This window comes from Halictus rubicundus, chromosome 2 (genome assembly GCF_050948215.1).
Source record: "Halictus rubicundus isolate RS-2024b chromosome 2, iyHalRubi1_principal, whole genome shotgun sequence".
NCBI classification, from domain to species: Eukaryota; Metazoa; Arthropoda; class Insecta; order Hymenoptera; family Halictidae; genus Halictus; species Halictus rubicundus.
In genome coordinates, this window is record NC_135150.1 from 26225392 (window position 1) to 26246334 (window position 20943).

At 43.1% G+C, this 20943-nt stretch overlaps 2 protein-coding genes and 1 long non-coding RNA gene across 8 annotated transcripts in view; 2 read left to right on the top strand and 1 right to left on the bottom strand.

The window, feature by feature from the left end:
* LOC143365785 (PDZ and LIM domain protein Zasp) overlaps positions 1–20943 on the bottom strand; it is a 78092-nt gene that overhangs the window by 16420 nt on the left and 40729 nt on the right. Inside the window, exons 2-10 of one of the 5 annotated variants that reach the window (XM_076806289.1) lie at positions 20560–20711; positions 19050–19218; positions 16810–16946; positions 16634–16734; positions 14805–15021; positions 11310–11495; positions 10006–10105; positions 6961–7014; positions 5295–5433 (exon numbers count right to left, since the gene is read on the bottom strand). In XM_076806289.1, coding sequence (XP_076662404.1) covers positions 5295–5433; positions 6961–7014; positions 10006–10105; positions 11310–11495; positions 14805–15021; positions 16634–16734; positions 16810–16946; positions 19050–19218; positions 20560–20711 — 1255 coding nt within the window. Of the gene's footprint in view, positions 1–5294; positions 5434–6889; positions 7015–10005; positions 10106–11309; positions 11496–14804; positions 15022–15466; positions 15675–16633; positions 16735–16809; positions 16947–19049; positions 19219–20559; positions 20712–20943 lie in introns of those variants that run through there. The other 4 variants (XM_076806290.1, XM_076806291.1, XM_076806292.1 and 1 more) reach the window with 4 other exon arrangements.
* The window catches only part of LOC143365858 (uncharacterized), a 111093-nt gene continuing 97624 nt past the window's right edge, over positions 7475–20943 (top strand). The window contains exons 1-3 of one of the 2 annotated variants that reach the window (XM_076806439.1): positions 7475–7487; positions 7544–7900; positions 8072–8574. In XM_076806439.1, the coding sequence (XP_076662554.1) occupies positions 8230–8574 (345 nt within the window). In that variant the 5' untranslated portion in view covers positions 7475–7487; positions 7544–7900; positions 8072–8229. Of the gene's footprint in view, positions 7488–7543; positions 7901–8071; positions 8748–20943 lie in introns of those variants that run through there. The other variant, XM_076806438.1, reaches the window with a different exon arrangement.
* LOC143365868 (uncharacterized) lies at positions 11504–13557 on the top strand. The gene is made up of 4 exons (XR_013084601.1): positions 11504–11676; positions 11943–12071; positions 12726–13326; positions 13457–13557. It is a non-coding gene; the product is annotated as an uncharacterized LOC143365868 (long non-coding RNA).

Here is a 20943-nt window from a genome sequence, read left to right on the forward strand (position 1 = left end):
CAAAATAAATTTTGCGGTGCATTTTTTTCACAGATCTCCACCGATCCGGAAGTGTAGAATCACGCTATGATGGTCGTGACATATAATTTTTATACACCCTGTACATAAAAACAAGGAAAAAATAGACGCTAAATGTAACCGATTTTATTTCTTTAAAACCAAACTTTTATAAAGTGAAACGTTACGCTTTTGTTTTGAAATGGCTTCTTAAGAAGCATAATGCGTCTAATGTAGAATCAGACAATCTACTTCTTTTTTTTGTAACAAAATCTGTAGCCGTAGAAAAATTTCTTTCATTTTGTGTGGACGTTGGTTTCATCGTATACAGAACATCCAAAAGTTGCTGAAGATTGGGTGTACTTTTTCCAGGGACTCAAAAATTTGGAATTCCTTTGTTAGAGTCCGGAATTTATTTTCTTCCGCCGCTAAACTCTTGACACTAAATTCTCGAAGGCTGTCTGCAATTTCTAATTCTAACTGTTTTTCCAGTGATAGTTCCTCGTTCTGAGAATCTGAAAGTTTTTCACTATTTTCACAAGAATCATTGTTATATTTTCCAAAAAGTCTGCTTGGAATTTGTTTCGCCATTTTATACGTATCTGCCTTGGATGTTAAATAAAAAAATGTATCTTCTGAATCTTTTTGCAGAGATTCTGGATTATGCAGATATTTTATAAGGGATAGAACAATCTTATCTCTTCTTTTAGATATTTCTTCTTTAATAACAAGAAGCTCATTACTCAATTCAGTATTCAGTGTTTCTAAAGTTCTAAATAAGAATTTCAGAGAATTTAAGAATTTATATGTTATCAAATAAATGAGATTCATAAGAATTTTCCTCGATTGAAATTTCTCGAGAAGTACTGGAATCTCTCGAGAAATGAGAAATAATCAATTATAAAATTTCTCGAGAAGGAACACTACCCGAGACTCGAAGAACGCTTTCAGGTTTGCGTGGACCGAATCACGATGTTCGGGACAGCGAGAGGGGAGATCGTGAACGTTGAATATAATAATTGTCATATATAGATATAATCGGATATCGTTCGATTCGGCTGTCAGCACAAGGACGACGACGACGGCGCAGTCGAGAGCTACCGATTCATGCGAACGTGAGGGAGAAGGGTCTGGGTTTCGGGTTGAAAGATGGACCGGCTGAAAAAAGATAAGAAAAGAAAAAATTATGACCCAGGAAAGGTATGCTTTGCTGGTCTCGTAGCACGAATTCAAGATTCCCAAACTGTGCTTATGCTCGCCGCGAGATCCGAGATCGTTAAATAGCGTTGCGCTCGGTGATTTTCGTTCGTTCGATGAAAACTCGAAAGCTCGACTCGCGAGAGACAAGAGAGAACGAGAAAATAGCAACGCGGGAAAAGAACAAAATACAAACACGCGCGGATATTTTTACTCAAAGTGTTTTTCTCTCTCTGTGTGTGTGTATATATATGTGTGACGTTCGTTACGTAAGTTCTCGACGCGGACTCGAATACTCGTCCATTCGCTATCCGGGTCTCGACAGAATCGTCCCAATTTCGTTTCGATCGGTCCGCATCATGGTTGCTCGATACACGTCCGCGTTGTATAAATAATCGTCGACGAAACGTGCATCACCGGTTCCCCGATGAGTCGTGCGATCGTGATCGAGAATGATGAGAATGACATGCGAATGTGTGTGTCGCAGCTCTCAGAACCCGCCGTCGACACGTCGCGCGTCGCTCGTCGCGAGGAACGACGATCGGATGATGCGATTCTCCAGTTCCATTGTCAATTATGAGAGAGAAAGAGAGAGAGAGAGAGAGAGAGAGCTTGCAAATCGAAGACAAAGGCTGATGATCCACGATCCAGCACGGATCGAATCGGATCGGATCGTCCTCGTTGGATGAACCGCGAAACGGGAACGAGATCGATGACGAAGGGGGCTGCGAGTAGATGAAAAGAAAAAAAAGTATGCGAGTACGCAAGCCAAATGGAGCGTGTACATATTAGCCAAAGCTCGAAACTCGGTCAACAGGCTCGCATCTATTCGCCGTACCTGCGAAGGGTGTGCTTTTTGGCTTTGGCAGGCCGGAGATCAGACCTATTTGCAACAATCGAAGAGCAAAGTCAGGCCAAGGATAATAGGCTGGCTCGCCGTCAGGATTACACGATCGAGCGGAGATCGTTCCTCTAGATACCACGGAAAACTCGTGTGCTCTCCGCGCTTGTCATCGGCGCGCGGATTTATTTCCCCCTTGCTTTTCTCCTTTCCGAAAGCACACTGGCGTGCCCGGCGCAATTATCCTGCTGATTGGTCGCCGTATCGCGTCGCGACAACCAATTTCGTGCATGTTCGAGACCAGGCACAAGCACCTGCTACTTTGGCGTCTCTACGAGCCTCTTAAACTAGATTCCGCGAGCACCGAGACCGGGAACCATCTCCTACGGTTCTCACTGTACCAAGCTTTCGGGTACGAGCCCTGTCCTTTCGAAACAAAAATCCTATTTAAGGGAGCCGGCAGGCATTTGGCCTTGACTGTCACGCTATGTTACGCTGTGCCTTTTTCTAGACGTTTCACGTCTTAAATAAGTAAGTAATCAATCAAAAATGCATACCACCGTGTTTGTACATGTCTTTGCTACGTCTGTCCAGAGCCTTTTCTTCGATACGAACACTAAATCTCCCGAAATTAAGAGAATCTCTCTGCGGCAGCCATCTTGTGACGTCATACCTGCTTCAGAAAGCGAGTTTTCTGCCGAATATTACAAATTACTCGACGATGAGGCAGAAATTCGCAATTTGGGCTCCATACAGACGTGGATTGGACTTTTGGGAAACACAAGTGACCACTTTTAAACTGCTCGTTGCAATATTGAAGCGTCAATTTGTCAAGATTTTGACCCTTGCGAGTTCATATACGTATATCGCAGAGAGATTCTCTTCGTTTCGAGAGATTTAGTGTTCGTATCGAAAAAAAGTCTCTGGGCAGACGTAGACTTACTTATTTAAGACGTAAAATGTCTAGAAAAAAAGGCACAGCGTAACATAGCGTGACAGTCAAGGCCAAATGCCTGCCGGCCCCCTTAAGGAGCCATCGTCTTCTTAACACTAGATTTGCGGGGCCCGGCAAAATGGCGGATTCTAATACTCTTAATTCACGAATATTGAGATTGCAAAGATGCATCCGTGAGGAGCTATTTGACAAATTGATTTCTCTGGGTATATATTATTAACACTAGAACTACCACACCAGTCGAAATGGCTGGTTTGACAATTTTATTTTAAAATTCCTACTTCATGTTCTATTTTTTCTCCGCAATGATGTAATGACTTTTGCAGGGATAGCTAAAGGAATAATGTTATAATAAACTTTAATTTTGTTTTATTCATTTAAAATGAAAGTAAATTTTTATCATGGCTACTTATACCAGTACCAGTCAATTTGACTGGTGTGAACTTATTGAACCGTATAGTATGAAGGGAAGGACCATAACAACCGACAATTTTTTTACAAGCTTGTTGCTGGCATATAAATTATTAGCCAAAAGAACCACGAAGGATAGCTTCTTTATATATCAAGAAGAAGGATAGCATTGCTCGCTTTTCGTCGCTGCTGTATCGATCAAATGCGATTACACTCGCAATTTATAAAAATGAGCCGAAGAAGAAAGTTTTTATCCTGAACTCAAAACATAAAACCGTCGAAATTGGAAAACGCGAAAAGGGCCTACCTGAAACGGTCGAATTTTATAATAAAACAAAATTTGTGGTAGATATAGCAGACGAAATGGCAAAAAAATATGGCGTGAAGTCGGGATCAAGAAGATGGCCATTTCAAGTATTTTTTAATATTTTAGATTTAGCTGGCATAAATGCCTGGATTTCATGTAAAGAAACCACAGGTGAGCAGATATCCGGAAAAGATTTTATGTTTCAATTAGCAGATGAACTTGCCGCTGACTATGAAAAATCACGGATAGAACAAAGAGCATCTGAGATCCAAAGTACGTCAAAGAACTCACCTTATTCACGCAATTGGTGTCGGATAGGGTACTGTAATAATAATAAGACTACCACCATTTGCAATCTTTGTAAACAATATGTATGCGGAAAATGCACGCAGAAGAAACTTTACGGTTGTAAGAACTGTGACGAATGATAACTTTTGTACCTAATAATTTAAGTTATATTTGTATTTTATTTATTCTATTACGTTTATTATTATTATTATTATATTATACTTCTTATATTTACCAATGAAAATTTATTTTAATATTCTTGTTACCAAAGATTTTGGTACTAAATATTCTTCATTATTGTACTTATTGTTATTATTCTAGTTGTTATTATATAGTTTTCATGATCTCAGAACATGCAGTTCCTTTTGCAAGACAATAATAAATCAGTAAATATGAAAATATTCTACTATTACGTATTTTTTAAAGACCAGTCATTCTGACTGGTTTTGGTAGAGATAGCTACGTCTCAACTGTCGGTAGTTCTAGTGTTAAAAAAATCGCTACAGATTTTGATAGATTCATGTTATTTTCACAAGGAAATGTAAAATAGTCATTTTTAGTGCTCCGTAAACCTACCGTTAAGAGCGTCCGAATATTATGACAAGCGATTGCTATCAACTTCATAAAACCTGAACGGATCCGAAATGTTCTGAAGCTGAACTGGACATTCAATTCGTTCCCTACGGGTTGGGACGACAGACGACGACGAAGCCTTTGGAGAAGCGGGTCAAAATAGACCCGGACACTGTTGGCAGTTTATCTCTATTTTCTTGCAAACACATGACTGGAGGAAATATAAGCATAAATATAAATTTGATCTATTTTTCAGGTAATGACTGAAGAATTCGTCGTAACTACGAAAGGAGTTGCACTCGAGATTCCTATCAAAAGTTAACGAATAATAGGTGCGAACTTTGGGTAGCCCGTTCTGTTCTAAACCGAAAGCAGTAAAATACAGATTTTGCTTTCTTTCAACGAGCCTAACTCATTTCGCGCAGGCCTCTTCTTTCCGGAAAGCGTGCAAACAGTGGAAACCGTAGGGCGTCGCACTTCGAAAATCCGGAGCGGAATTTTCGGAACGTTGTTCCCCGCGGGGAGCAATTCCTCTGGCGTGCGAGACGGATTCTCGTCGCGCCGACGAGGCGGCCAACGAGGTTGCATAACGGAATTATGCAACTATTGTCGGGATCGGCGGGAAACTTCCGATTCGATTCACGCGAGCGGAGAACCGCCGTGGAAATTCGAAACATTCCCCGTGCCAGCGATACGATTTTCTCCGCGAATGGAGGAGAACTTACCGGTCACGGTCTGACTCTGAGGTCGCGGCAGAGTGCTGCTGCCCGAGTTGATCAGCGGAGGAGGCGACGACAGATTCGATGGCAGAGTGCTGGATCCTCCGAACGGCTTCGGACCAATCAGGTTGTTCGAGGTTGGCGCCTGTGTGCGGTACAAAATTACTTGGTTACTCTCTGCGCCCTCGGCGTCTCGTTAGACCGTTCTCGCATCGACGAACGAACCGATTTCGACTTGGCCGTTCCTCTTTCTACCGTGCATTCCAAATCCAGAGTCAATTCCAATTAAATTTCTAACGATTAAATCAAAGGACCAGCTCTGTTACATTGGAAACATCGGAGAGACTGGGTCTGCAAGAGTTACCCTCAAAGATGTACTTAAAGAATTGTTAAATAAAGACGTACATCAATTTTAAGCATCATCGATACTACAGTTGAGTCCATTCCAATTAAATTTGTAACGATTAAATCAAACGACCAGCTCTCTTACATTGGAAACATCGGAGAGACTGGGTCTGCAAGAGTTACCCTCAAAGATGTACTTAAAGAATTGTTAAATAAAGACGTACATCAATTTTAAGCATCATCGATACTACAGTTGAGTCCATTCCAATTAAATTTGTAACGATTAAATCAAACGACCAGCTCTCTTACATTGGAAACATCGGAGAGACTGGGTCTGCAAGAGTTACCCTCAAAGATGTACTTAAAGAATTGTTAAATAAAGACGTACATCAATTTTAAGCATCATCGATACTACAGTTGAGTCCATTCCAATTAAATTTCTAACGATTAAATCAAAGGACCAGCTCTGTTACATTGGAAACATCGGAGAGACTGGGTCTGCAAGAGTTACCCTCAAAGATGTACTTAAAGAATTGTTAAATAAAGACGTACATCAATTTTAAGCATCATCGATACTACAATTGAGTCCGTTCCAATTCAATTTCTAACGATTAAATCAAAGGACCAGCTCTGTTACATTGGAAACATCGGAGAGACTGGGTCTGCAAGAGTTACCCTCAAATATGTACTTAAAGAATTGCTGAATAAAGACGTACATCAATTTTGAGCATGATCAATACTACAGTTAGAAAAGTGATCAGTCCAAAAAGTATTAGCACGGTAAAATAGAGAATCGCTCGATGCGAAAACGCTCTCGGGCCTGACGATAGGAACAAAAAAGAAAAAGAAAAAGAACAACAACGCATACTGTGTGCATCGCATTCCGACAAGGAAAGAATAAAAAAAAAAAACCACAGACACAAACGCGAATATTCGTTAGGCGGTTAATCAGCTCGGAAACGACGAGACTAGGCGATACTTCGCTCCGCTGCCTTGATCGTGCTTCGATACGCGCACTGACACCATCGAGATAGCTCGATTATATACCGCGCACATCGGATAATCCGCGAGAAATCGTTCGCCGCGAACGGAGGAGGCTTCCGAGACCGGGTGAACGATCGATCGGCGATCGGAGGACCGGATCGCGATCGAGTTTTTCGGCGAGATCGAACATACTTTTCCGGAGAACATAGTCTGGTGGTCAAAGCAGCGGGACCGCGGTGCGCGCGATTCTCATCGGATCGGTAAGGACGTACCTTACGGAGTGTAAGGTTTCGAGTTGCGAGAGGCTTAAGACGGGCCGGGCCGGGCCGCGTTGGGACATTACCTGGACTGATCGGAAACTGGGTGGTTCGACGGGCGATGTGCCAAGGCGGGTGGGCTGCAATGCATAAAACGACAGAACGATGTCACGTGGCGGTGGTAATTAAAAAGGGGGAGAGATTTCGGGGGAGAAGCCGACCGCGCGCAGTCAACACGCACGCTCCCGATCGCGCCAGGCTAATTAGTCACCCGTACCGTTCGAAAAATAGATGATCGACGATCAAGATTGCCAGCCGATGGACCGATTGCTACGTCGAGTCAGCGAGAAGGAAGTCCGCGGATTCGAAGGACGACCCGGTCGAATATCATAACGATGACACCGATCGGAATCGATGTCGCAATCGTCCTACCGTCGTCGTCTTCCTCGAACTTGTTTCTCGTATACTCTTTCTTTCTTTTCTTTTTCTATCTATCTGTCTGTCTGTTTATCCGTATAGGCCGCGTTCTCGTTACGAGACGTGTCCGAACGAGATTAAATCTCTGTCAATCTTGCTCGTCGCGTATCAATTGGCCAACCGGTCGACCGAACACGTAAGCACCGTTGTTATGCGACATGGAAAACCTATGTATACGTCTATCTATTGCAGGTACGGCGCGCGGACGAATTCGGTTCGGTTCGGTTCGGTTCGGTTTGGTTCGAAGGTCCGTAGGATTAGAACGGAACGGTTTGGCCAACCTCTGTGCAACCGGTCTGTATGGTGATCGTGCTCGTAAACGTTTTCGATTCCCAGTGGCACTCGCCGTTCGTGATGCAGCCGTTCCTATTCAGGGACGATACTTGAAGATTCGGGGATCCGTAATCTGGACTCGAGCGATTGTAAGCCTGGAAAAGCGATTAGTGCAAAGCGGAGGCCACACACATACCAGGGTTAAGGGATGATATCGTTTATGGCGACTCGAATTTTCGACAGCGTTGCCGGCAGCGTTTCAGGATTCAAATTCGCGTGAGTACACACTAGTAGTGTTCCTTCTCGAGAAATTTTATAATCGATTATTTCTCATTTCTCGAGAAAAATGCCAGTATTTCTCGAGAAATTGAAATCGAGGAAAATTCTTCTGAATCTCATTTATTTGATAACATATAAATTCTTAAATTCTCTTAAATTCTTATTTAGAAACACTGAATACTGAATTGAGTTTCGACTGAAAGAAAGTCGAAGGTGAGTTTGAGTTTCGATTGAGTTTCACTGAATACTGAATACTGTATTGATTTGACTTTCTTGTTGTTATTAAAGAACTATCTAAAAGAAGAGACAAGATTGTCCTATCCCTTATGAAATATCTGCATAATCCAGAATCTCTGCAGAAAGATTCAGAAGATACATTTTTTTATTTAACATCCAAGGCAGATATGTATAAAATGGCGAAACAAATTCTAAGCAGACTTTTTGGAAAATATGACAATGATTCTTATGAAAATAGTGAAAAACTTTCAGATTCTCAGAACGAGGAACTATCACTGGAAAAACAGTTAGAATTAGAAATTGCTGATAGCCTTCGAGAATTTAGTGTCAAGAGTTTAGCGGCAGAAGAAAATAAATTCCGGACTCCAACAAAGGAATTCCAAATTTTTGAGTCCACTGGAAAAAGGACACCCAATCTTCAGCAACTTTTGGATGTTCTGTATACGATAAAACCAACGTCCACACAAAATGAAAGAAATTTTTCTACGGCTACAGATTTTGTTACAAAAAAAAAGAAGTAGATTGTCTGATTCTACATTAGACGCATTATGCTTCTTAAGAAGCCATTTCAAAACAAAAGCGTAACGTTTCACTTTATAAAAGTTTGGTAAAAGTTCCCAATATTTGTTTATTTCATTAAAAATTCTCGAGAATTCTCGAACGTGTATGCTGTTTCGTCGATTTCCTCACTCTTTGTTTCCTCGAGTCGATCGGTTTGGCAAACGAGCGGCCCGATCGTTCGAAGTGTATGGTTTCAGGAAAGGTATTCGTACGGTGAGCTAATTATAAAGAGACTCCGCATAACGGATACAGATGACGTAATATTTATTCTAATAGTCAAGGTAAGGAAGAGTATACTTTATACAGTGACTCCCAAAAATATTCGGACACTAGCTATAACTAACTTTACGACTTGATCGTTCGTTTGTTGATAAAGCAATCGTCCTGGAAATTGTTTCTGATAAACATAAGTAATTTATTTGAAAACTGTACATACATTCCATAATGAAAATTAGTAGAAGAAATAATGTACCATTTGTGGTTCACAAAAATATTCGGACAAAACTGTGTCGCCCCCATATGTCCGACATTGCAGTCAACGTGTTTCATAATTTGCTTGTCATACGAATACTTTTCGAAGCAGCCAATTAGTAATTCGAAATGGAAAGCTTGAGATGGAAGACCTTGGTGCACGAAACCGGGGAAATTCATCTTTTAGTGAAATTCAACTTGTTGAAGTTTCATATATTAGATCGTCCCATAAGTTCGTGCCGTGGATATGTTTGTATTATTCACTATTGAAAAGTATTTCAATGAAAAACCGCAGAAATTTTATAGATGACGGTACGATGTCTTTGCCAAAAAGGTCAGAAGAGGTTGTGAAATGAAAGGGTGATTACATATTTTATTTTTCGAATTTAACACTGACTGGCAAACTAGAAACCTAAAAAATTCCATAGAATTAAAGTAAGTTATTTAATGAAATAAAAATTGAAAAAAATTCAATGTATGATATCGAGTAGTCCTCCAACTTTCTTGCATTTTACAGACCCCAATTGGTACAGTGAATATATTAACGTAAAAATTCATTTTAAATCTAGGACAAATAATCCTGTCAACGTGTTCAATGGTACAATAGTAAACGGCACGAACTTATGGGACGACCTAATATTTCCGCAGATCCGGTTTTTGCATCGAGGTGTTGTAATTGAACTGTTTCTGCGGCTCGAATAGAATTTGTACAGGTTGATGATAGCAATCGTAAATTTCAGGCAATGGGCAACGTGAAAAGCGGAGCTCTGTGCCGAACACGATAAAAGCGGAGCAACTTGTAACCTCGTCGTAAGGATAGCGATGATACTCACAGAGAATGGCAGCGGCGAGGACGTATGGTTGCTCAGGGGTGGAGACAGCGGCGCGTTCGCGAGCGCAGCGGAAATCGTGCTGGCAGGAGCCCTTCCGCCCCTGGAAATTTCATCGGATTTTTATTGGTGGTTGTCACGCGTTATTCCCATCGCTCTCCTCGCGTTCCGTTCCGTTTCGTTCCAGTGGAATTTCCGAGGGCCCGGTCTCCGTAGATACGCGATAAGGTAGAGTGACTACATTACCGTCAAAACATGGTTTTACGTGCTTCAAGTTTTCGTCCTTAAATAAGAATATTTTGTCGCTGGTAAAGGGCTCGTTCGAAAGAGGAAGGTTCAATCTAGTGCGCCCTGCTCATGAGCTGACGAGATTATGCAGATATTTGTTAATATAAGCGTTCGAAGTATGCCAAAAATTGAACCAAGACTCTGCAGATTCGCGATAAGGTAGAGTGACCACGTTACCGACAAAAATAGGCGAAAAATGGTTTTACGTGTCTCAACTTTTGGTCCTTAAATAAGAATATTTTCTCGCTGGTAAAGGGCTCGTTCGAAAGAGGAAGGTTCAATCTAGTGCGCGCTAGTCAGGTGCTGACGAGATTATGCAGATATTTGTTAATATAAGCGTTCGAAGTAGGCCAAAAATTGACTATGCGCATGCCGTGGAATCCAAGCATTTTTATGCCATTGGATGAGTTTTCTGGATGAAATCGAGAGCAGCGCGCGCTATAAAATATCTCCAGCTACAAATTCAGCTATAATTTGTCTTGATTCTCTGCGAAATAAAGCCGAAAAACTTGAAGCACGTTTCTGGCGCCAGAATTCATAATATCGATAATACAGAGCAACAAAATGTGACAAGTATAGTCACAGACTTAACACTAGAACTACCGGACCAGTCAAAACGACTGGTTCCTAATTTGTTCTTTTACAATTACTGAAATTGTAAACATGTTTTCGCACATGAAGCACATATTACAATAAAAGTTGTATGAAGTCTGAATGGCCACAGTCTTGTCACTGTTACAAAGCAATATACATCAGTCGCATTTATTGCACGGTAGTTCTACTGTTAAGTCCCGCCGGATCAAGACCAAGACGGATCTTAACTCTGTGTCTGAAGGCTGTGAATGGAAATTATTAATGAAAAAGTCACGTGACTACCTCGGGCCCTCTTAATTGCCGGTGCTGAACACGGTCCGCGTATACGTTCTCCACGGTTTGCTTATCTTCGTTAGGGTTTCGCGAGCCGGGATTATTGTTTCAGGCGTAGGAGGATTGTCATAGGCGAAGGCTCGAATACTCACGGCGGCACGGTGATTGGAACCATGCCAGCAGGTGCGTTTTGCCTGGCGACCAGTTTCGCGTGAATGTCGCAGTACAGTTTGTTGTTGATGTTGTAGTAGCCGACGTTCTTCAGGGAGGTGCCGCAGGTCGAGCATTTGAAGCACTCGACGTGCAGGTTCTTCTCCTTGATCCTAACGAACACGCCCCTGCGAAACGGAAACAGGCGAATTCGTTCAGCATCCCGTGTCTTTTCGCTCGTGAGCGCGCTCGGTCAGAGTGGACAGAGTCTCGTGAGTGTTTCGTCCAACGTATGTGTTCGAGAATTTGCTCGCTGGAGAGATGAACTCGTCACCTCGACGACGGAGGCCGAGAACACGTTACTTTCGTGTAGGTGGACGTATGAAACGATGCTGTGTAATGTACCACCCCCGACAGAAAGGTTCGTTCATTTTCGTTATGTGAAAATTCTAAAACGATTTAAACGGCGCGACGGAGCATTGGAATAGAGGTTGCCAAAAAAGTTCGGGCAAACCTTCCATAGATCACTGCCAAAATACACGAGGGCGACGATAAATTCGATCCTTTTTCTCAGGGGTGTGCGGTTTGATATGGTTGAAGGTATTGTAACCCGTGTTTCTCTTTGATCGTTTCAGACACAAAAACCCAGCGACGAGGAATGACGAAAAACTGTGGTCGTCCCGGTGAAAAAGAAAAACTGTGCAAAAACGTGTCCACAAAAATACAGTGTCCGGAAAAAGTACAAAAAGCAATCACATCGACATGTATATATATATATATATATATATATATATATATATATATATATATATATACACATACAGGGTGTTCACGCTATTACTAGCCAGCGTTTTTCTTGTAAATAGTGAATATCAGAAAAAAATGAAAGAGGAAGTACTGTTTCTTATACGCAACACAATGGCGTATGTAATTCTTTTGTGTTTATACTATTTTATTAGATACGAAGGTGACCTTCAATTTTTTAAATGGAATGGAATCTCTGACCTTGCATGACCTCGAAGGTCACCGTGCAGTATACGTATGAATTCGTCTAGACACACGCTTTCATGTGATACAAAACAATATACAGCATTCCATCCAAAAAATTGAAGGTCACCTTCATATCTAACGAAATAGTATACACAAAACAAAATTACATACGCCATTGTGTTGCGTATAAAGAACAGTACTACTTATATTGATACTAATATTTACTATTTACAAGAAAAACGCTGGCTAGTAATAGCGTGAATACCCCGTATATATATAAATATCAAAACGACAAAAAATGATACTGGAAAAACAGTGAAAAAAAAAATACAAAAATGTCACAACACCGAAAGCACGTTCTACGTTTTGCTCCTGCTGGAGCAAGTTCGACGAGTACTACACCGAACAGTATATAAGATGCGATCTAGATGAGAGAATGAAAATAATGAAGAGAACGAGAGAAGACTTCTCGCTGGATGAGATAGGCGAGAGAAGCTTGCACGTGTGCTTGCGCGTGTGCGTGTGCGAATGATCGGCGCACGGCTCCCGCGGGACGATGGAAATCATCGAGATCCTTTCTTCGGGATCGGGATTGGTCTTGTTCGATGGAGATATCGAGACGGGGAGCCGTCCTTCGCCGAAAGAAGCGATTACCGACGACAGAGGCGACAGAGAGGGTTGGTGCTTCGACGCAACACACAGCAAGAAAAAAAAAAAAACGTGCAACAACGGGCTCAGAGATACACACACCGGCAATCCCCAATCTCGATCGACAGAGCACTCCTGACACCGACTCGGTCGATCGATCTACGGTCGTTCGATCAAGGGATGTGCGAGCTGCGCGCGTTTTCGTCCCGATCAAAGCGTCCGACCAATGATACCAGGCGACACCACGACAATCGAGCAATCCAGCCGGCCACGATTCCGCTGGGAACGAGTCCGCGACTTCCGAGACAATAATTAATAACATCTCGTTCAACGTTCCACACTTCACGCTCTGGATACGAAAGGTTCCAGTTCAAGTAAACGGTTAGATCATATTTTTCAAATGAAATTGCACAGTATCCAAGAGGTGCGTCAACCCTTAGGTACTGTTTATACAATTGCGACGTCCCAACGCCTATTCTGTGTTTCAATGACCAGTAGACGATTCTTACAGGCTTCGATCACCCTCAATTCTAATCGCTTCAACACCAGGGGGCACTCAAAGCGTTGAAGAGAACTAGACTATTGGTCGGAGTAACGCAAAATCGGTGTGGGACAATTAAATATCTCAATTGTACGATGTTATAGTGGCAAGAGGTTGATCGTAAGAAACATTGGTTCTAGTTTACAGTCTGTTCCACAAGAGAAATTTGACACCCAATACAGCAAAGATTGTGCCAGTCCAAACATACAATGTCTCCCCTAATACGCAACAGCCCGAATTCTCTTAGTATCATTTCTGTCACCGAGAAGTTCAAGTCATCTCGAGACGAGTGCCGTGTACGCTAAACGATTCGAAGCAGTATTCTTGCGCCAGCACCCGAAACGGCCAAAAATGAGTGTTGGAAATGCAGCAAAATATCTGCACGAGTCTCGCGAATTTGTAAATAAGTGGGTGCAACGTTACAAAGAGACAAATTGCGTCGACGATCTCCCCGATCGAGGTTCGATGCGAGCTACGACGAAAAGGGACGATGAAGCAATTCTGCAGCTTTTTTCGAAAAATCCGACACTCTCCTTACGCAAAGCGCGAGCAATGTTAGCGAAAAAGGGCATAAAAATAGGCATGGTAACGATTAAACGTCGGTTGGAAGAAAATAAAGTTGCACGGCGTAGTACGCTTTCGAAGCCGTTGCTTTCAACAAAGCGCGTCGAAAAACGGTTCGCGTGGGCACATGAAAACGTTTGTCGCGATTGGAGCAATGTCCGATCTCGGTCCCCCGATGGCAATCCAATCGAAAATGTTTGGTCTCTCGTGAAGTACAAACTCCGAGGAAAGCGTATTTTCAAATTGAAGACGCTAGTTCGCCGTATTCGAGAAATATGGAGATCTCTTCCTGTCCGATACGCCGCAAAGCTGGTTCAAAGTATGCCCAGACGTTGCGAAGCAATAATCGCCGATGGCGGTGATTGGACACATTATCAAGCAAGTGCGTATTAGTTCTTTGATTGTACTTTCGACCTATGCAACCTTTTTTACAGAAAAGATTTTTTCATGTTCATGTTCTTGTGGAACAGACTGTATCTCCACGCTCGGACACAATGCAGAAATCTTGTCTCGAAGCGGCGAGCTCGTTCCCACCCACGCAACGACGTTCATTTACGACGGACACAGTTGACAGAAGCGGCGGATAGAATCCTCGACAAAAGCTACAGATATTTTCGATCGATCAACGACCGGGGTGCAAAGAAAGATTGGGCGGGTTGGGGGCGGCGAGGGTAGAGAAGATGCGGAAAGAGAAAGAGAGAGAAAGAGAGAGAGAGAGAGAGAGAGAGAGAGATTTCACGTGGAAAATAGTTACACGATCACTCGGTCACAGTTGCTACAACGGACGATCGACGTATCCGAAGACGGAGAAGAGTCCTGTCGTTGCGGCGCACGTATCCACGAATTTTCATTCGAATTGAAGGCCGGGGTGCCGTGCAGTGCATGGAATAGGGGCGTGGGTGACCTCGGCGAGGTGGCCATGCCGCCAACCGCGTGGCTCACCGACGAGTAAAACTCTGTTCTCGGATGAACTACGACATGGAAGTAGAGAAACCGATCTGTGACTCGACTGGACACCGGCTGGGGACTTTTTAATAGACGCGAGAGAGCAACCAGCTATCCCCGAACGGGAACGGTCTCCGTCATCTGTTGCCCTACGCGCGAGCGGATTTACTTGGTCGAACCGGACCTCTATCTTACATCTGGACATCCGATGAAACAGATACTTTCTCTGGAATGTACCGTACCCGATGATACAAGGTACTAGAGAGGGAATTCACAATGTACGCGTATGGATCTTCTCGATCCGATTCGAGCCGAAGGATCCGCGTCCGCGCGAGGGAGTCGCCTCGTTGTTGTTCTAGGAACCCGACGAAAAAACGCTCCTGTTTCTCTGTCTCGTGTCTCTTCCGATGGCTGAAAGAAACAAGGTAACGGGCCGAGAACGTTTTCTGGTATCTCGGCGCGTCAACTTACACGATGAGCCTCTCGCATTCGGCACAAATGTTCTGTCCGGGTGGAAGGCTCGATTGCGGCGTCGAGGGCTGTTGCTGTTGCTGCTGCGGTTGTTGTTGGTGCTGTTGTTGTTGCTGGTGCTGCTTCGTTTCCGGCGAGGACACCGGCCTCAGTCCCGCCAGGGCCGGCGACGACGGCGTAATCACGCCGCTCTGTGCAGTGGGCTCCGCTATTTCGCAAAGAAGTTATCGTACCGGCTGGCACCAGACTGGCGTTCTTCGAGCCAGCTGATCCACGGACAAAAATCACCGGAGAGCGATCCCTCGAAGCCGTTTATTTTTTTTTTTTTTTTTTCACGGTACGAGACACACCCGTCACGCCGCTGCAGAATGCTGTCTTCATTACCGCTTCCGGCCGAGAACCACTCTTCCGGAGCGTTCCCTTCGGCTGGTGCTTCGTTTTCAGGCGAATCCGACAGCGAGGAAAACTCTCCGGTGATTCTTTTATCTACGTCTACGCGAAACACTGAACGGAGTAGAATGGCGGCCTCGATCACTGCCGCGTTTCAATTCCGCCTTCTTTGGCCGCCGAGAGTTTTAACGAACCTCTTAATAGGCTCGCTAATGACTGCGCCGTGTCTGCAGAAGGCTTGATAATTTTTTCTCAACGGTACTCTCGAGAGAAGCGGTTAGACGGTATCGCACGAGACGCTTCGTTGCTTTGAGATGCGCTTTGAACTATTTATCTTTGGTTTTGAACCCGTTGCTCTGTGATGCAATAATTCGATCTTCCGGCAAAATAACGATTGTTTGCATTGATTGCTGGACACAGGAGCTAAGCGCAAAATTCCTTACTTCTTTTAATCATCCTTTCTAGCTGAATACTCTAATGTCCTCAAATATTTTGAATATATTTTTGTCATGAATAATTAAAATCCGCAGTCCAGTAGCAATGCATATGTAATATCGTGTTCGATTGTAAATTCTAATCAGCGTGGCTACAAAATAGATCATGGTGCAAGGGGTCGAGGACTATGGACACCTAATGCTGTCGATGCTTCTCACTTTATCGAGTCCTTAAATTGTTGAAAGATGCGAAAAACCGAGAGCACTGACTGCGACAGTCATCGAGGCAGCCTTGCAAATATGTACAAATGGATGATCGTCGTCGATTCGATCAGCTACTAACCAGGCTCGGGAGTCTTTGGTTCTTTGTCCGCTTCCTGGACCATCTTGAACACCTCGCTGTTCTCGGCGTTGTAGTTCTTCTCGTTCTTTTTGAAGTTCACCCTGCGAACGATCAAGAATGTCAGTTTAACGGAAGGATATCTCCCGGTGTTCGCAGCAAAGCAAAACGGATCTTACCCGAGGACACCTCCAGCCAGGACCTCCGCCTGCGCGGAGAGCGTCTCCGCGATGGTTTCCTCGCTGTAGATACCCACCGGGCTGTTGTACTGTTTATTCACGATGGACTTGATGGAACCGTCGCCCGTTCCATTCAGCTGCAAAGAGAGATTGTACTGAAGACGAGATTGTATTTGAAGATTTGTACTGTTAGGTGAGCGTAAAAGCGATGGATCTCGTTAAATGTAACACCTGTTAGTGGGGCGTGGGAACCCGAAAATGTCGGGACCGGGACGTAGGCTCCCGAAAATATCGCGAATCCCGAGCATATTTGGGACCTCCGAGAATATTAGGGACTCCCAATGCCTTCGTCATTATATAATATTAGGGATTCCCGAGAATATTAGGGATTCCCGAGAATATTAGGGAGCTCCGAGAATATTAAGGATTCCCGAGAGTATTAGGGAGCTCCGAGAATATTAGGGACTCCCGAGAATATTAGGGATTCCCAAGAATATTAGGGATTCCCGAGAGTATTAGGGATTCCCAAGTGTATTAGGGAGCTCCTAGAATATTAGGGACTCCTAACGCCATAGTCCCGATCCGATGCCTTTCGGGATCGGGGCAGGGCCTTGAAAATATCGGAATTCCAGATAATATTAGGGATTCCCGAGAATATTAGGAACCTCCTAGAATATTAGGGATTCCCAATGCCTTCATCATTATATAATATTAGGGATTCCCGAGAATATTAGGGAGCTCCGAGAATATTAGGGGCTCCCGAAAATATCGGGATTCCCGAAAATATTGGAATTCTAATAAAATAATGGAAAATATTAGGTATTCCCGGGAATATTAGGGATTGCCGAGAATATTAGGGGCTCCCGAAAATATCGGGATTCCCGAAAATATTGGAATTCTAATAAAATAATGGAAAATATTAGGTATTCCCGGGAATATTAGGGATTCCCGAGAATATTAGGGGCTCCCGAAAATATCGGGATTCCCGAAAATATTGGAATTCTAATAAAATAATGGAAAATATTAGGTATTCCCGGGAATATTAGGGATTCCCGAGAATATTAGGGGCTCCCGAAAATATCGGGATTCCCGAAAATATTGGAATTCTAATAAAATAATGGAAAATATTAGGTATTCCCGGGAATATTAGGGATTCCCGAGAATATTAGGGGCTCCCGAAAATATCGGGATTCCCGAAAATATTGGAATTCTAATAAAATAATGGAAAATATTAGGTATTCCCGGGAATATTAGGGATTCCCGAGAATATTAGGGGCTCCCGAAAATATCGGGATTCCCGAAAATATTGGAATTCTAATAAAATAATGGAAAATATTAGGTATTCCCGGGAATATTAGGGATTCCCGAGAATATTAGGGGCTCCCGAAAATATCGGGATTCCCGAAAATATTGGAATTCTAATAAAATAATGGAAAATATTAGGTATTCCCGGGAATATTAGGGATTCCCGAGAATATTAGGGGCTCCCGAAAATATCGGGATTCCCGAAAATATTGGAATTCTAATAAAATAATGGAAAATATTAGGTATTCCCGGGAATATTAGGGATTCCCGAGAATATTAGGGGCTCCCGAAAATATCGGGATTCCCGAAAATATTGGAATTCTAATAAAATAATGGAAAATATTAGGTATTCCCGGGAATATTAGGGATTCCCGAGAATATTAGGGGCTCCCGAAAATATCGGGATTCCCGAAAATATTGGAATTCTAATAAAATAATGGAAAATATTAGGTATTCCCGGGAATATTAGGGATTCCCGAGAATATTAGGGGCTCCCGAAAATATCGGGATTCCCGAAAATATTGGAATTCTAATAAAATAATGGAAAATATTAGGTATTCCCGGGAATATTAGGGATTCCCGAGAATATTAGGGGCTCCCGAAAATATCGGGATTCCCGAAAATATTGGAATTCTAATAAAATAATGGAAAATATTAGGTATTCCCGGGAATATTAGGGATTCCTGAGAGTATTAAGGATTCCCGAGAGTATTAATGACCTCCAACAATATTAGTGACTCCAAACGCCTTAGTCCCGACCCGAAGCTTTTCCATCAGGTTCTCGTGCACCAGCAGCACAGACTCAATATTTTTGATTTTCAGGGAAACGGAAAGACCAAGTGGAGAAGTGAGTCAGAGGAAGGCGCGGTATAGAAGGAGAACGAATTTGGATCGAGGCTGAGATTCGTCGATCCATTTAGCTAATTGACACTAACGAATGGTTTTGGACTGAAGTTGTGGCCGCTGCCGATGTGCGCTCCATCCTGTTTCTTCGCTGCCAACGACGTCTTCGTAACTGGAGTAATGTTGCCCATCGAGGTGGGCGATGGCGACGGCATGCTGGATCCCAGAGGCGTCACGTGCGGCTTCCATGTTCCTCCTCCTCTGTCGGCGCAAAGGTAAATTCGAATTTCATTACTTAGATCATTGGCGATCGTCAAACGACAGGGTTGCGACCGTAAATTCAATTCCACAGACTCTACAGAAGTGTGCAACGTTAAATTCATAGACTGTGCAGTCCCCGTTGATGCACGCCGAGTGAAAGTATCCCGACCGTGAATTCAACTTCGCAGACTCTGTAATGCTTCTCGTTAGCGATCGTCAAGGTAAAGGGTCACGACGGCAGGAAAAAAGAGAAGAAGAACGTTAACGGCGTCCTCTTCTGTAACCGAGCAAGTTTATTCTCGATAATCGCCGGTGGTAATGGGACGCGATATTAAATTAAATTTCATAGACTCTCCGGTGGCCCTGGTCATTGAAATCGTCGAGCAAAAGGATCGCGCCTAGTGTTTTATTTCCCGAGAAATTTCAATTTAGGAAAATCCTTATGAATCTCATTTATTTGATAACATATAAATTCTGAAATTCTCTGAAATTCTTATTTAGAACTTTAGAAACACTGAATACTGAATTGAGTAATGAGTTTCTTGTTGTTATTCAAGAAGAAATATCTAAAAGAAGAGACAAGATTGTTGTATCCCTTATGAAATATCTGCATAATCCAGAATCTCTGCAAAAAGATTCGGAAGATACATTTTTTGATTTAACATCCAAGGCAGATATGTATAAAATGGCGAAACAAATTCTAAGCAGACTTTTTGGAAAATATAACAACGATTCTTATGAAAATAGCGAAAAACTTTCAGATTCTCAGAACGAGGAACTATCACTGGAAAAACAGTTAGAATTAGAAATTGCAGACAGCCTTCGAGAATTTAGTGTCAAGAGTTTAGCGGCGGAAGAAAATAAATTCCGGACTCTAACAAAGGAATTCCAAATTTTTGAGTCCCTGGAAAAAGGACACCCAATCTTCAGCAACTTCTGGATGTTCTGTATACGATAAAGCCAACATCCACGCAAAATGAAGGAAATTTTTCTACGGCTACAGATTTTGTTACAAAAAAAGAAGTAGGTCTGATTCTACAATAGACGCATTATGCTTCTTAAGAAGTCATTTCAAAACAAAAGCGTAATGCCTCACTTTATGAAAGTTTGGTAAAAGTTTCCCAATATATTTTTATTGTAATGCTCGAGAATTTTCGAGAAATACAGTCTTATTTCTCACTTCTCGAGAAATGAAAAATGTTGGGAAATCAGGAACTGTAATCGCGCCGCGCGACCGTAAATTCAATTTCGCTGACTCCGCGAGATACTTCTCGTTAATAATCGTCAAGGTAAAGGGTCGCGACCGGGGCAAAAAGGGGGAGGAATGTTAATGGTGTCTACCTCTGTACGGTGATCTCGAAATTGTTGCCGGCTCTGACGATCACGTCCTGCGCGTCCTTGTGCCTCAGGTTGTACATTTCGGTGCTGTTCACCCTGATAACTGCGTCGCCGGCCTTCAAGCCAGCTGCTTCCGCCGGTGAGCCGCTATTCACCTGAAACGCGTAATATCCTCTTAACGATCACGGCTAAAATTACGCTCTCCGTGGAGAGCGAGAATTCCGACGTCCGATCTCCGAATTCTAATCGCATTCGCCTCGCGTTTCAGAAACGGCTTCCTGCGCGTCCTCGTAGACGCGAGGAACATCGAGGAACGACCATGATTGGATCGTGCCACCCGGATCATCCAAGATCCACCAGCGTTCGGATCCGTCATCGACGCGCGTC